The 14,573-nt window shown below is 34.3% G+C and overlaps 1 protein-coding gene across 1 annotated transcript in view; it reads left to right on the top strand.

Moving 5' to 3' along the window:
• The window catches only part of FOXB1 (forkhead box B1), a 51,695-nt gene extending 39,972 nt beyond the window's left edge, over positions 1 to 11,723 (top strand). The window contains exon 2 of the mRNA XM_069956536.1: positions 9,554 to 11,723. Within this exon, the coding sequence (XP_069812637.1) occupies positions 9,576 to 10,544 (969 nt within the window). The 5' untranslated portion in view covers positions 9,554 to 9,575 and the 3' untranslated portion in view covers positions 10,545 to 11,723. The remainder of the gene's footprint in view (positions 1 to 9,553) is intronic.
• Positions 11,724 to 14,573: the final 2,850 nt, after the last annotated feature.

The raw sequence follows: 14,573 nt of genomic DNA, 5'->3' as shown, positions 1-14,573 counted from the left end.
CGTGCCCGCATCAGAACTCCCCACAGCACTCTATGGAGCGTGCGGTCGGAGCCGCTCGCTCCATAGTGTCCACTGACAGGATTTTCTGCGGCCGTTATTCAATGAATATCATGTCAGTTTTCTATGGCGCTGCTGCAGATCCCGGCCGGAGTGTATACTATGTGTATACTCTCCGGCCTGGATTCCATAGAAGGTAAGGTAACATATATTTTCATATTATGCACGACCGTTGTTGCAATCGGAAAAAAAACGGCCGTACTTTTACGAAAATATATGATGTGTGAACATAGCCTATATGTGTAAAGTATGCAATTTGACAATGATAGGGTCAACCCTTAGAGATATTCTCCTTTTATTCGCTTTGTACCTACTGTAAATTCACTCATCCGTAGTCGTATCCAGTCGTTAACTAATAATCTGACAGCAGGACGGACTGCCCAACAATCAGGAAAAGCTTCTTATTGACAGGTACGCTGTAAGTGTAACATGCTCCTTCACTACTATTTTTATTGCTTTAATGTGTCTATCTCAAAGCAACTTAGCCTCGATTGAAAATGTCTACTTTTGTGTCCAAAGATCTTATGCAGTCCAATTCATCTTCAAATGAGCCCAATGACGAAGACTTGAAGCAATGGTGTACCTTCCCATGAGTTTCAGACCTCTGGAAAATACTCTGAGGGTAAAGCAAAATTTATTTTGCGCAAGTCTGTAAGAAGTGTTTGAGAGTTTGCCTTTAAAAAAACAGTTGCAGGCCGTTACAGTTAAAAAATAAAAGATTTTTATGTCTTCTTTCTTTTAATTACTGTGGCTCAAAATGCATAATGAGTGCTCATTTAGGGCTCAGAAGCTTGGTGGTTACAGTTCACACTCGGCAGTGCTACGCATTTGAATGCTGTTGAATATAATATAAACAGTCATTAAAATAAAAGTAATAACTCTATTAACGCTCCTATCAGAAAACTACTATTAATGTTCCTATCCAATTTGTAAAAATAATAAAATGATCATTTCCAAGCTGTTTGTGAAGATATTTTATAGACTAATCAGGCAATAGACATACAAGTACTAGAGTAACAGACGGGAGTAGTACTTCATTAGAAGGAAATACTGGACTTTTCAGTTCACCAATGGGTATCCCAAAAGCTTGAATGGGAGATCAGACCTACAAGGCAATTTATCAAAAGTGTTATCCTGCTTCTTTCAGCACAATGTAGTTGAAGTCTGTCAATTGGACAAAATGTTATTGAGTGCATGTCTAGTAATCAAAGATCTCTCACCAAAAGGAACACTACCAAAAGTAGCCTCTGAGAGGCAGCAGAGAAAGCACTTGTATGCCTTCTTGTGGTAAGACCCAGGCACCAACCTCACCATGTCTGTAATTATGTACATATCCACCTAAAACATAACTGTATGCTTTTCAGCCATTCAGCATTTATATCTGGTTCCATTATTATGTTTTTAAAATACGTGTGTATTATAAATTAAAACGTTGTACTTTGATAGGCTGTTAGAATTCTATTGAGCTCTTACAGTATGTCCTAATCTTTTGTATAGGTTCACATAGTTAAAATGGGCATCTCCACCACGGGGCTATTCTACCTATTTGTCTAGGTGTTTGTTATAGTATTTGTAGTTATGCTGCAAGACCCACACTAGTCATGAAACGAGTTGCAGTTAGGCTGTGTATCAGAAAGTGCCATGCCATCGATCAAAGAAGCTAAAGATATAGTACAATTCAGTTATTTGAAAATCTCAACTCATAGTGATAGCATATTGCTAGGATATGCCAGCAGTTTTTATTGCTCTAATAACAACCTCTGGGACCCCAACAATCATGGGAATCAAGAAGATGCAGTGCTGCTGCGGCGGCCCCTTGACTGGCTGAAGTTCTCTGCACAGCCAAGTGGCAACGAGTTCTGCTCTATAGGAAAAACTGAGTACTGGGGTCTATTGGTTATCTGTATCGGATCTACAGTTATGGCATATACCAATGGCACATCATCATTTTATGAGATGAGTATACTTTGATGTTATACACTAAATGATGTTACATGATGTTTTATGGCCTTTTAATAGCTGCAGTTATATGTCCATATGTTCTTTGTGTCCATACAGAACTCATATGTCATACATATAAGTTATACATATGGTGAATTATTACATTTTAGCACCAAACTACTCTATAGTGTTTTTTTGATCCAATGGAGCGCATGGGGCACCTATTCAATTACTGGGGGTCCCAGAGGTTGGATCCCCACAGACATAGCAGTTTACACTCATCCAGGGGATAGGTAGTAACTTGCTTTTACTGGTATACCAGTTTAAGTGAGGTCATGTTTTAACTTGCTTCTCCTTTTGCTTCACATTTACATGATTGCTATAGCCTAACATATAGTTTTATGCTTTAACCTTATACAAAAGGACCAGCAGGTGGCAACACCGAACTTAGTTTTCTTGGTAATTTTATTGTCTATTCTAGAGCAAGTGTAATATGTGTACATTTGTTAAATAGTCGTAATTTTACACATAAACCTTATAAATCAAACTTGACAAAAATACATCTTTAGCACTATACCTCTAATTATAATTTTTTTTACTCTGACACACTTTGTAGACAGAAGTTCTGAACATTTTTCTCTGAACGGTTATGTAATACACTATAGTTTGACAGTCCATCAGTTTGACAGCTATTATTAATTTCATAACAATGTTTACAAAAAGATAAAATTTGCAACTGCTATCATTTAAACAGTTTTTTCCACATCAGTTACTTTATATACTTTATATTACTTAAAAACTTTATATTTACAAATACAGTAGAGCTCAATGAGTCAGTAAATTTACCTGTTGAGTCATGAGGCTATGTTGCCACAGCGTAAAAATACAGGCAAATAACAGCTATTTTTGCAAAACAATGGCTGTCAAAAATAGTCATGATTATTAATAACGGCCGTTGTTTTGCAACAACGGCCATTATTTGCCCATATTTTACATTGCGGGAACATAGCCAAATCCTGACAAATTCAGTCCTTCTATGTCCGTATAATAGTTCATATTAGAAACCTTACAAGAAATATACTACCAAAAGCTCCATCTGCTTAGTTAGGGTACTCCATAAAACTTAGAAGCATAGCTTGAAAATTGCACACAGACACACACACAGGCACACAGACACACAGACAGACAGACACACACACACACACACACACCTTATGCATAGAGGCCCACATTTCCACATATGCGCCTATGTTTCCAACTGTATACACAATGTTGTGTTACATTATCTTCAGTCAACTCAAGATTTTCAATAATTCTATTGTTTAATCATAGCTTTACTATGAAGGTGGGGTAGGGCATATTGTTTCACAAATGTTCAATACTAAGGCTTTGCAATATTAAAGAATAATACATTTAATTTATCAACAATAATTACCATTTACCTATATTAGGACCAAAAAAAAAATTGAAAATAAAAGAGGTCACACTGGATTTTTTCACTCTGATTTAATAGATAATATGACATTTTAATATTTCAGTGACAGTATGTGATTTCTTCTACAGTGTAGTAAATTCTGAACTATATGGTTGAACATGCATGACCTTCCCAACACAGAATGTTATAGCATGACAATATCTCAATATAATATTTTTTTTCTCATTTCAGTTTACAATTGCACAGACCTTAATGTCTATAAAACAGTATATTTTAGGATCGAACTATATAAAACACATGTAATGTACCTATTTATAAATATGAAATAGGTACTGTATATTGTATACAAATTCAGGTAATCATGTCACTCATCTACGATAAATAGTTATAATCTACATATACAGTGACCAATGTGATATGAGTTCTTGCTGTTTTAACCAAAATCTTACTATATTGACCAAAACGCATTTCAAGAAATATGCAGTATGGAGTAATCACTGGTCAATGATGGCACGTAGAGATTATGCTAAGCAGCAAAGCCCCATTTAAATGAAAGATAAGTAGCTTCTCCCAGCAATGTGGTATATTTGTTAAATAGTGTTCTGCAACAAAGGGCTTGGTCCAAGCTCTTAGTTCCCATAGGCAGTGAAATCACTTCGGTAAACTCAAAAACTTTCAAGTACAACAAAAGAAACCAGTCCCCAAACCCAATTCTATCAGCTCCCTTTTCAGTGTCAATAAGTAAACAGAGGGAGCACAAGTAAGTTCATCAAATATAATCTAGGACTTAACTGGAAATGCATGGGGGATACTTTCAAGTTGAGAAATCTGTTTTGGATCTGTGTATTGTTTGAAGCCTAGGAGACCCTAAGAAGCTGCTTAACATTTCCCCATTTCTATATTGTAAATATTAACATGTGTTTGAAAAGGAGGGCCAGTCTATTCTAGTTTCAGCTCGAGTTAAAGGATAGATCCTGGGCTCACAATATGCTCACACCTGCATTGAGAACATACAGGATGAAAACCAATATTGTGTTAGCCACTTTTATGCCCCTCTCCCTTGGCCATCTGAACAGGCTGCATGCTACTGAAACGAATTGTGGTTTTATTGAAGGGAAATTAGCATAAATTATTACCAAACCTGTAAACGTGTGGGGTCCTGCTTTTGGGGAAAACAGGAGTCTATTGCAGTCCTTTCAAGCAGAAAGCTGAGCTTTACACATCGTGATGGAAAGACTGAATAGCTTTAGTTTGAAGAAGATTCCCATTTGCTTTGCACATTGATATAATTGACTTATGTGTATTTTATTCCATTTTCCCAACAACAGTTGGATCTCCCCATTTAAATGAGTCTCTAGAAAGCCTTTTTTATTTGGGTTGCATTTCTTTACAAAGAGATAAGTTCACTTTTAAAAGACACCCAGTACACACATTTCACATCCTATTCATTCCATTATTAAGAGCAATGTGTTGCACTGAAATGTGATTCCCAATGCATACCCAAGCTTATATAATTAAAAGAATGAAATTAAAGCCCAACGTATGGTTATTTACTATACTATTGTAAATAGGAAAACACATTTCATCAACACAATAGTGTGTTTTATTTTGGGAGGAAAAAAAGCTTAAAATTGTAGGTTACATTTCATAAAAAATATTCCACTAAGTAATTGTGTATTATCTAAAATTTTTGAGAATGTTGAATATTGTATGTCAATTATATTTACGCCCAATAATACCGTAAATTTATATCTGATGAAGCCATAAAGGGAAATGGTCAACAAATCAAGAAAAGCAAAATTATTTATGGGGAATTTATTTCCATATTTTAAGTATATAGATATGAGGGGCAATAATTTATATATATATATATATATATATATATATATATATATATATATATATACATATACACATTAATTAGTTAAAATATTTAAATAAACATATAGTTTTCATTGTTTCTTTTTCTTATTATAATAACTACATACTTAAATAAACATACGTACATAAATAAAAATAGAAAAATAAATAATTATAATAAGTAAATAAAAATAAGAAAAGTGGTAAAAAATCAATAATTCATCATCTTAAATTAGTGTAGTTTTAATAACAATATCAATGAATTAAAACATTCAATTAAACAATCCCGGAAGAAAAGTGATTGTAATTCTATGGCAAGTTAATTTATTATAATCCTTTAGTCTTATGATCTCCTTTTATCCATAGACATGATAGTCACTGATCGTTTCTGTGTATGTAATGCATTAACCCATTTGTAGCAGACAGTCTGCAGTGTGATTACGCATACTTCCCTTTACCATTACTAGTTAATACTGTAAAGGGAATTATTATATTTTAAAAATACAGCTCAGCTTTCTGTAAATGAATTCTTTTTTAACTGAATTTAGAAGGTCATATTGTGTTAGTGCTCAAGTGCTTCTGTTAATATTGGGGAACGTGATTCTGCATTTCAAGTAACTAATCTGAATCACAGCAGCTATTTCAATATTAATGAAATTGTTTAATCTCCTAAATTCATCGTGTTTAAGTAACGATTCGGTGATTTATTGGTCAGCAAGGGAAACTGTCATTAATGTTTTGCTTGTCCCAACATATCTTTTGTTGAGCTACACCTAATTGTCCAAAGCCCTGTGGGCTTAAAGACACTGCATTTGAAAGATAATTTACACCCAGCGAAGACAGTAAAATGGTGCAAAAAAAAAAAAAAAAGGACGTTTAAAATATCCAATGATAATAATACAGTCATATAAACTACCGGCCACAATCTTGCGCCTAAGTAACTAGTGAGGTAAAAGGCATTCTTAATGGCATTGTATTGCTGATATTTATTCCAATGACAACGTTCAATGCAAAACAGTGTTTAAAAACTTCTTAATAAGTAGAAAAAGCGCAGGCCCTTTATGCACTCTAAATAATCATCAAGATACTCTAAATAATATCCTTCATCCAAAACGTTATACTTTATTTTTTTATAGTCTATGTGATTTCTATTTGACCACTGAACATGTAAATATGTTTTTTTTTTTACATTTAATAGGCTTTGATAGGTTTTTATTATATTCGGAAAATAATTAATATCGTTTATTTGTGTTTAAAGGTCATCATATTTCAGTTTTACTTTTTATGTAGTAGACAACAACATCATCATCATATTTCACGCGCTTCACATTATTTATTTTTTTTTTTTCATTTTTAGAAGGTTGGGAATTTGCTCCATTTTATTAAAATCTACTGCCAAATCTATATCAAATACATTAGTACTGTGTACATTTTCAAACGGATGGAAGAAATTTATCCTATCACGTTCTCTATTGCATCTGCATCTATCTACCTACCTACCTATCTATCTAGTTGAGTTTACGTTTCCTATTTTGCATTATGGTATTCATATTTTCAGCATCAAAAAGAAGGCGGCCATCTGTGTTAACTTTACCAAGAAAATGTTTATGATACATAAGCAATATAGTGTTGGAAACATGTATGAATAATAATAATAATAATAATAATAATAATAATAATAATAATAATAATTATTATTATTATTATTATTATTATTATTATTATTATTATTATTTTATCACTTCCATCTGAAGTTTCTCAAGGCAAAATAATTTTCAAATAACAATTCTGTACAATTATCATATTATTAAAAAAAAATTCAATATATATTTATGCCATTAAAACAAGAATGGTAATGACATTTTGACTGATAATTATTATCTTATGTATCTAAAGATCAGGAATGATATTACACTGTAGGGCACATAGTTTATTGTATCTGAGTAATCAATCATATATGTTAAACATAAATGCAATATGATAAAAAAAAAAAACCTGATTTAAAACAGTTGATTTATTGGTAAATAAGCTGGAAAATGTTGGATTTTTTTTTTAATTAGTTTCTATTAGAGTTTTGGAACAAGCAACTACTTTCAGCAGGAATTGCCAGAATTACAAGATTCCTGTGATTAATATCCTGGTAATCACCCTTTCTGTCTTCAAGAACCAACAGATTCAGTGTCACACTGTAAGAGGAGGGAGGGTTACATGAGGCAAGCAGCGGAGATGAAACAGACAATGATAAATTCTTCCCATACACTTGCAGAAGCGTACACGCATACACACTCTGCATTTGTAGTTAGAGGTGTTGTTTAGAGTCTTATAATTCTATATTGTGGCTGTCTTATGATAATCCATGTGTATACATTGTACATAATACTAATACAGTGGCTGCTTTTCCTCTTTAATGCAGTCCATTTCATACCATCTTATCAATTATACTGGGTAACTAGACAAATTCTTGCCTTGGCATTAGAGATGTCATTAGCATGCCTCTTGTTGTTTAGTTGTAATGTGCGTCTTAAAGCCCTCACATCTGGCTGCTTAGCAGCTGTTTAGTGTACAATGTTGTTATGAGCTTGAATGATTAGGGATTATCAGTGACATCCCTTGGGATTTAGAATGGGATTGCTGCGGAATCAAATCAATTGCTCTTACACCCCCTCGGAGACCACCTTTTTCTGTGTTAATCTGTTTCATAACTTGTGTTAGCTTGTGTTCCTTACAGTACATTACATACCGCACTATTAAAAAAGCTGAACATTGAGATTTGTGCACTAGTCACTTATTTCTTATGAATACATTTCTGCTATCTGTCCACCTCAATTTGCATACATTTAGCTTAATATACAATTGTTGAAGTTTAGCATGACGTTCGAATGAACTAGTTAAAAGTAGGGTTATATAAACTTATTCTAGGAAACTCACAAAGGTAAGTCTGCTTAAAAGAGTTCGAAAAAGTTTATTTATCAAATATATACATTCTACATTAATGTTCAATAATATTCAAACTCCAATCAAAGACATTGATGAATGCAAAGTTTGCACTAATCTTTGTCAGTTTCATTACAAAGAAAAAAAAAATAGAGCACATAAAACAAACTACAGTAATAACAACAAGATAATATTTACTAATTAACGTCTCTGACTTCCAGGGATGTATATCATTACATTATCTTCAATACCACAAACAATATCTAGAAAGAAAAAATTAAGTAAAACTCAGTGAATTAGTTTAGTTGGCCTGAGAACAAGTGCCCTCCCCCTCTTGTTAAAAAGTAAAAGCGCTGCCTTAAGTTAGCTAACAATACAAATCAGATAACAATATAGAACAAACAGAATACCACAGCCAAGCAATTTCCATGTCAAACATCCCACTGCTCAGTAGCTCCATTTGTAAGTGTGAATTGCAGACTAAGCTCCCTGCAATGCACACAGGAAGGTTTGTGCATACCTTCACACACACTGTTACTGGGTACCATCACACTTCAATTCCGGTTGCTGAGCCTTTTCACCCCTTGCCTTGTCTTCAAATGGAAATGATTTCTATTGGCCCAAGGTGTCCATGTAAATAGGTGTAAATGAAACCAGATTATTCCTTTCTCTCCCCCACGCCCCCTCCTCTCTACTCTCTCTCTCCTCTGCTCCCTCCCTCCTCCTCCTCCCAAGGCGATTGTCATATGATAGCAAAGAAGTGGCACATTAATGAAGCGCCTCTACAGGGGTCTTTTCTGTTCATGTCACCACATAAAACTATCAGATGGTTTGAGGAAGGACATGGACACAACTACTTAGCTTATCTCCCACCCAGCAAAGGAGAAATACTTTCCCCGCTCCCATTCAACTGCTGCTCAGAAAAGGAGCTTATTCCTGATGCTAAAGAGCGGATCAGAGTTTATCCAAGAAGGGTTCAGGCTGGCTAGTGATTGAATTAAGACTTGAAATACTAGAAAGTGCTAGTTCTGGTGGATTTTGCTTTTGGGCAGGAGCAAACCTCTTTGTTGCTACTTTCCGGATGCAGAGTGTCAACTTGTGACGAGAAAGTTGAAGGTATGATGTTAATGTTATGTTCTTTCTATTCTTTGTAATGTATAGACAAGTGATGTAGAGACTTGCTAAACTTAAACGTATGTACTATATATGCAGGGGTTAATACTGTTAACTAATTATAGTTGTTTTTCCAATGTATGCTAGAATGTTTTTCATATTTACTTATTATCTAAAAAGCTGACTTGGTCACCTCTCCTCAATTACATATAGATTACCTGTCACCACACTGAAGATGCCTCGGCCAGGAAGAAACACATACAGTGATCAAAAACCCCCTTACTCTTATATTTCATTGACGGCTATGGCTATCCAAAGTTCCCAGGAGAAGATGCTACCCCTGAGTGAAATCTACAAATTCATCATGGACAGATTTCCGTACTACAGAGAGAACACTCAAAGATGGCAGAACTCTTTAAGACATAACTTGTCCTTCAATGACTGTTTCATCAAGATCCCAAGGCGACCAGATCAGCCTGGCAAGGGGAGTTTCTGGGCACTTCATCCAAGTTGTGGTGATATGTTTGAAAATGGCAGTTTCCTAAGGCGTAGGAAGAGGTTCAAGGTAATGAAATCGGACCATCTTGCTCCTACTAAGCCTTCAGATGCAGCCCAGTACCTGCAGCAACAAGCAAAGCTTAGGCTTAGTGCTTTGGCTGCCTCTGGTACCCATTTGCCACAGATGTCAACATATAACCTGGGGGTCTCACAAACATCCAGCTTTAAACATCCCTTTGCCATTGAAAATATCATTGCCAGAGAATATAAAATGCCAGGAGGACTTGCTTTTTCCACAATGCCACCAATGTCAGCTGCTTATCCTCTTCACAACCAATTGACTACAGTTGGCAGCTCCATTGGCACTGGTTGGCCTCACATGTACAGTTCCAGCATGATAGACACTACCACACCCATATCTATGGGTAACAGTGATTACAGTGTGAGTGCTTATGGAGTGCCCATCAAGCCGCTTTGCCATGGAGGACAGACTTTGCCTGCCATCCCAGTACCTATCAAACCTACACCAGCAGCTGTTCCAACACTTCCAGCACTCCCAACACATATCCCAGCAATTTTGTCGAACTCTTCTCCATCATTAAGTCCAACATCTCCCCAAACAGCAACAAGCCAAAGTAGCCCTGCAACACCTAGTGAAACTCTCACCAGCCCACCCACTTCCCTACTTTCTGTGGCTGTGCACTAACTTGATAGGATGTGCAACTCAAACACTTTTCCCAAAGTTTACTCACTTTAATTTTTTCCTCTCAAAGACTTATTCCAGCAAGGAGGTTAATGTTGTTTGTGAGCCTTGTTAGTTGTTCATCCAATGTGATATTTTGTATTTTTGTTCATGATTTCACACACTTGAAAATGTTTTTTCTGCATAGCAATGCCATTCTTAAAGACACTTTTGCACATCTTTTATTTGATGTATTTCAAAACTGAAGGGCAGACATTTTTAGGTAACAAGTTTTAAGAGCACATGTCTATACCCCAAGAATTAGAAAGAGGGACAGGAAAAGAGTCAGATTCATTTCAAGAATCTCATATCCAATGATTAAAAAGAGAGGCCTAAAACATTAGCATTCTGCATTGCAGTATTATCCCCCAGTCTTCTTTACTTAGAGACACGATGCATGATTGTTTTGGCCGGACATAATTTGCTTACATTTTTAATGTATGAACGTATACATGTATATGCACAGCTATAATAGAAATTAATGTTAATTAATTTCAACCATAACACTAACATTGAAAGTGAGCATTATAGATTAATCATGTAACCAGATGAAAATTGTTTACACTTATACTGCCCTAATGTACATATAGAACTTAGAAAGCAAACCATTCACTGTACTTGTTGGCTGTCAATTGTAAGTATTAATCTCAAGGCACTGGAAAATAATCAGTCAATGTCACTGAATTGAAAATTGCTTCTATATTTATTTTCAAGGGTAGGGGTCATATCCCTAGTTATGTTGGAAACACAGTTATTTGGGGGGCCCTCCCAAAAGTCCAGAAAAGTATTGTAAATGTTTGTGTATATGAATGAGTATAAAATGTGTTTAATGCACTTTTATTTGACCCATTTTTAGATTTAATTTAGCCAATTTGCTGAAGAAAAAAATATTAGAAAAAAAAATCCAAAAAATGTACTGTTGCTGTGTGGTGAATTAAAGTTAACTACAAATGACCCTACTGTCATCTGATCTGTAAAGAAATGACCACTCAGTCTCCTTGTTGTACAGAAGGCATGGCATTTGCTTATTGATGTTATTATTCACAGCATGTGTGTATGTCAGACTACAAAAATAAGTGTCACCGTTAAATTATGAACCTAGTCGTCCAAATAATATTTTCTCATTAAAATGTTAATTCAAAATGATGGTCTGTCGTTCTGTATTAGTTCTTCTTTGTTTATTTTTTTATAGTATTAAATTGAATCATGTTTATTTCCTTTTTATATGTGTAAGTGTGGGTATGAGCATGAGTGACTGTGTGTATAAGGTTAACTTAAAGCAGACTTTTATGTTTATGCATGAGAAGTTCACATCAGTTGTACACTTCATCAACTTAACTAAATGTTACATATTAGCATATTTAATTACTCAAGGGACAATTGAACAGCACAAAAGTGAATGTGGTATAACTTCCCAGCATTTAAACAGGTGTGTCTGGTAATATACTAGTTAAGAGACCATGATTAGAAAACTTTTCTAACTGAATTAAAGGGTCATTAAAAACTGATAAAATTGGAACAATTACAGATGATATAACTATAAATTATATAGATTTATCAACAATTCCAAATAGATGTAAAATTTATTTGGTTATTATAACAAAACTTGAAACACACATTAGTGAAAGTTACACTGGAGAGTATGAACATATATAATAATGATGGGCATAAGGTTAAAAATATTCATTTTCAGTAAAAGGAACACAGATAGTCCTACTTCTCCAGAAGTATCTGCTCCATTCTAGTCACTGTATTGTGAGGCACATAGGAATACATTTACTTTTAGTTTTCTCTTTCTATGTACAGGATACTAAAGTAGCTATAAAGTCAAATGAATGGTACAGTTGATTAAAAGGCATCAAGGTCCCAAGTCTTGGACATGAGTAATCTTCATCATGTTCAACCAAAACCTTATATCAATCTGACTGTGCATAGAAATCTATGCATCACGGTACTATGAACAGTAACAAGTATGACATCTGCAAGAGACACCTGCAGTCATAAGGTGTTCTGCTCTTTTGTAATATAGTCATATTTTTTTAGACCTAAAACTGTTAAATTGCTAAAAAGAAATCATTATTTAAATATATATATATATATTTTTTTTTTTTTATTATTTTTTTAATTTTTTTTACATGATTGGCTTTTGGCAAAACATGTAGCATAAGCAATATTCAGAACAAGCTTCAAGTGCCTCATTGTGAAAATAAGTGAGAATAGGAAGAAAAAATCTGCAACAAAACTGTTGTTCTGTTTAAAAAGACTTTCATTTCAAGCTTATCAACAAGTAAGTAGGTTGACGGCTGAATGAATCAACAGCTTTGTTTTGTTTTAATCCTCATCAGTGGCTCATGGCCAAAGTCAATAAACACTTTTAGGGATTGTAAAAAAGAAAAAAAACTAGCATGTATAAAACTAGGAGAGTTAAATATTGTAAAATTTTCACAAGTTAATATATTTAATACCTTCTATCAAATGTGAACTATTGTAAAAGGTTAGTGATTTGAGGCAGTTTAACCATTTGATGTTATGAGAAACAGTAAATGGACCTTATAATGCAATAATAAATCAAACAGCAAAAAGAAAAAGAAAAATCCCAAAACGCCCCATGTCAGTCTTTTCTGAGTCCATTATTTGTTTTCACCCAACTAACAACAAATTACCTAATTAATATGTTTCAATTACAGCATGGAAAATAGACCGTCAGGACCTCCTGCAGTGCTCTCACAATAGGCTCAGACTTCACTATAGGAATTCACACTAACTTCACATCTGTTTCTTTATATTCAACTTTTGATTTGCAAAACCTTCTTAAATTCTGCTGAAAACAGTGGCAGGGTTATATGAAATATGTCCCTGTGCCAAGAGTAGATAGCACATTGGATGATCTGGGCTTTACTTGCGAGTTAGAAAGTGAAATCCTATTGAAGAGCATTAAACAAATATATTAGAATTCTGTCACTTTATGCAATTGAGTAGATCAAATAAAAGGTCCAGGCCACTTCATTCACATCAATAGAAAACCTAAAGAATGGCAAACCTAGACTGGGCCACCGATGTAGATTTAGCTTTTTTCCCCCTCTTAGAGACAAAAAGACTGAATTCCCACAAACACATTACTGACTGGTGCACTAGGAAACCAGCACAGGAACCCCTTTGGAATTTAAATTCATGTTATCTCGCCTTCTTTTAGGATTTGTTTGCACTACAGTGCTAGTTATATTGGCATCCTCTGTTAAAAAAGATAGTGGAAAGATTTTACAGGCACCAATTGCCTGACAGATCCATAAAGTTTTTCCAGAAAAGAAACAATAAAAAAACTCTGTCATGTTCTCATTTACACTGTATTGGAGATAGGCCAGTTCCTGAACTAAACAGTTTTCAGTTTTTACTTGTTTTATATACCAATTTATTAATGGTGTGAACAAGTATTTAGTAGCACTTGGATGATAGACTGAAGCTGAAAATTAAATTTAACGTGTTAAGTATTTAGTGAAATGTGTACATTTTAATATTTGTTTATATACTCGTCTATCTATTTATCTATCTATCTATCTATCTATCTATCTATCTATCTATCTATCCACCCAGCCACACATCATCTGCCTATTTATCTGTCTGTCATTAACTGACATGCATAAACATACTGCTTTTTATTGGGGGGAAAGGGGGCAGCAACATTTTAACTGCATTGGATTCTTTTTGCACTGGTCACTCTAGATTTTAGTAGTCAGTGTCAGTAAATTACAGGCTATGTTCCAACCATGTTTGTATTTGTCCATCATTATCAATGGTCAATATTTGGCCTAAAAAAAGACACTGTGGGAACATAGCCATACAACACTATAAACAAACTATTTTATTCCACCTTTTTTGTACTATGTTCCCATTTTTAAGTCTATCACTTGATATACATATACTTATTTATGTTACCTATTTTCATTGTATCAAAGCTAGTTTTTCAGTAAAACTTTAAATGGATGGGAACAAACT

This window comes from Dendropsophus ebraccatus, chromosome 1, assembly GCF_027789765.1.
Source record: "Dendropsophus ebraccatus isolate aDenEbr1 chromosome 1, aDenEbr1.pat, whole genome shotgun sequence".
Classification (NCBI taxonomy): Eukaryota; Metazoa; Chordata; class Amphibia; order Anura; family Hylidae; genus Dendropsophus; species Dendropsophus ebraccatus.
Note: the sequence above shows the minus strand (reverse complement) of the source record. Positions and strands in the feature narration are given on the sequence as shown.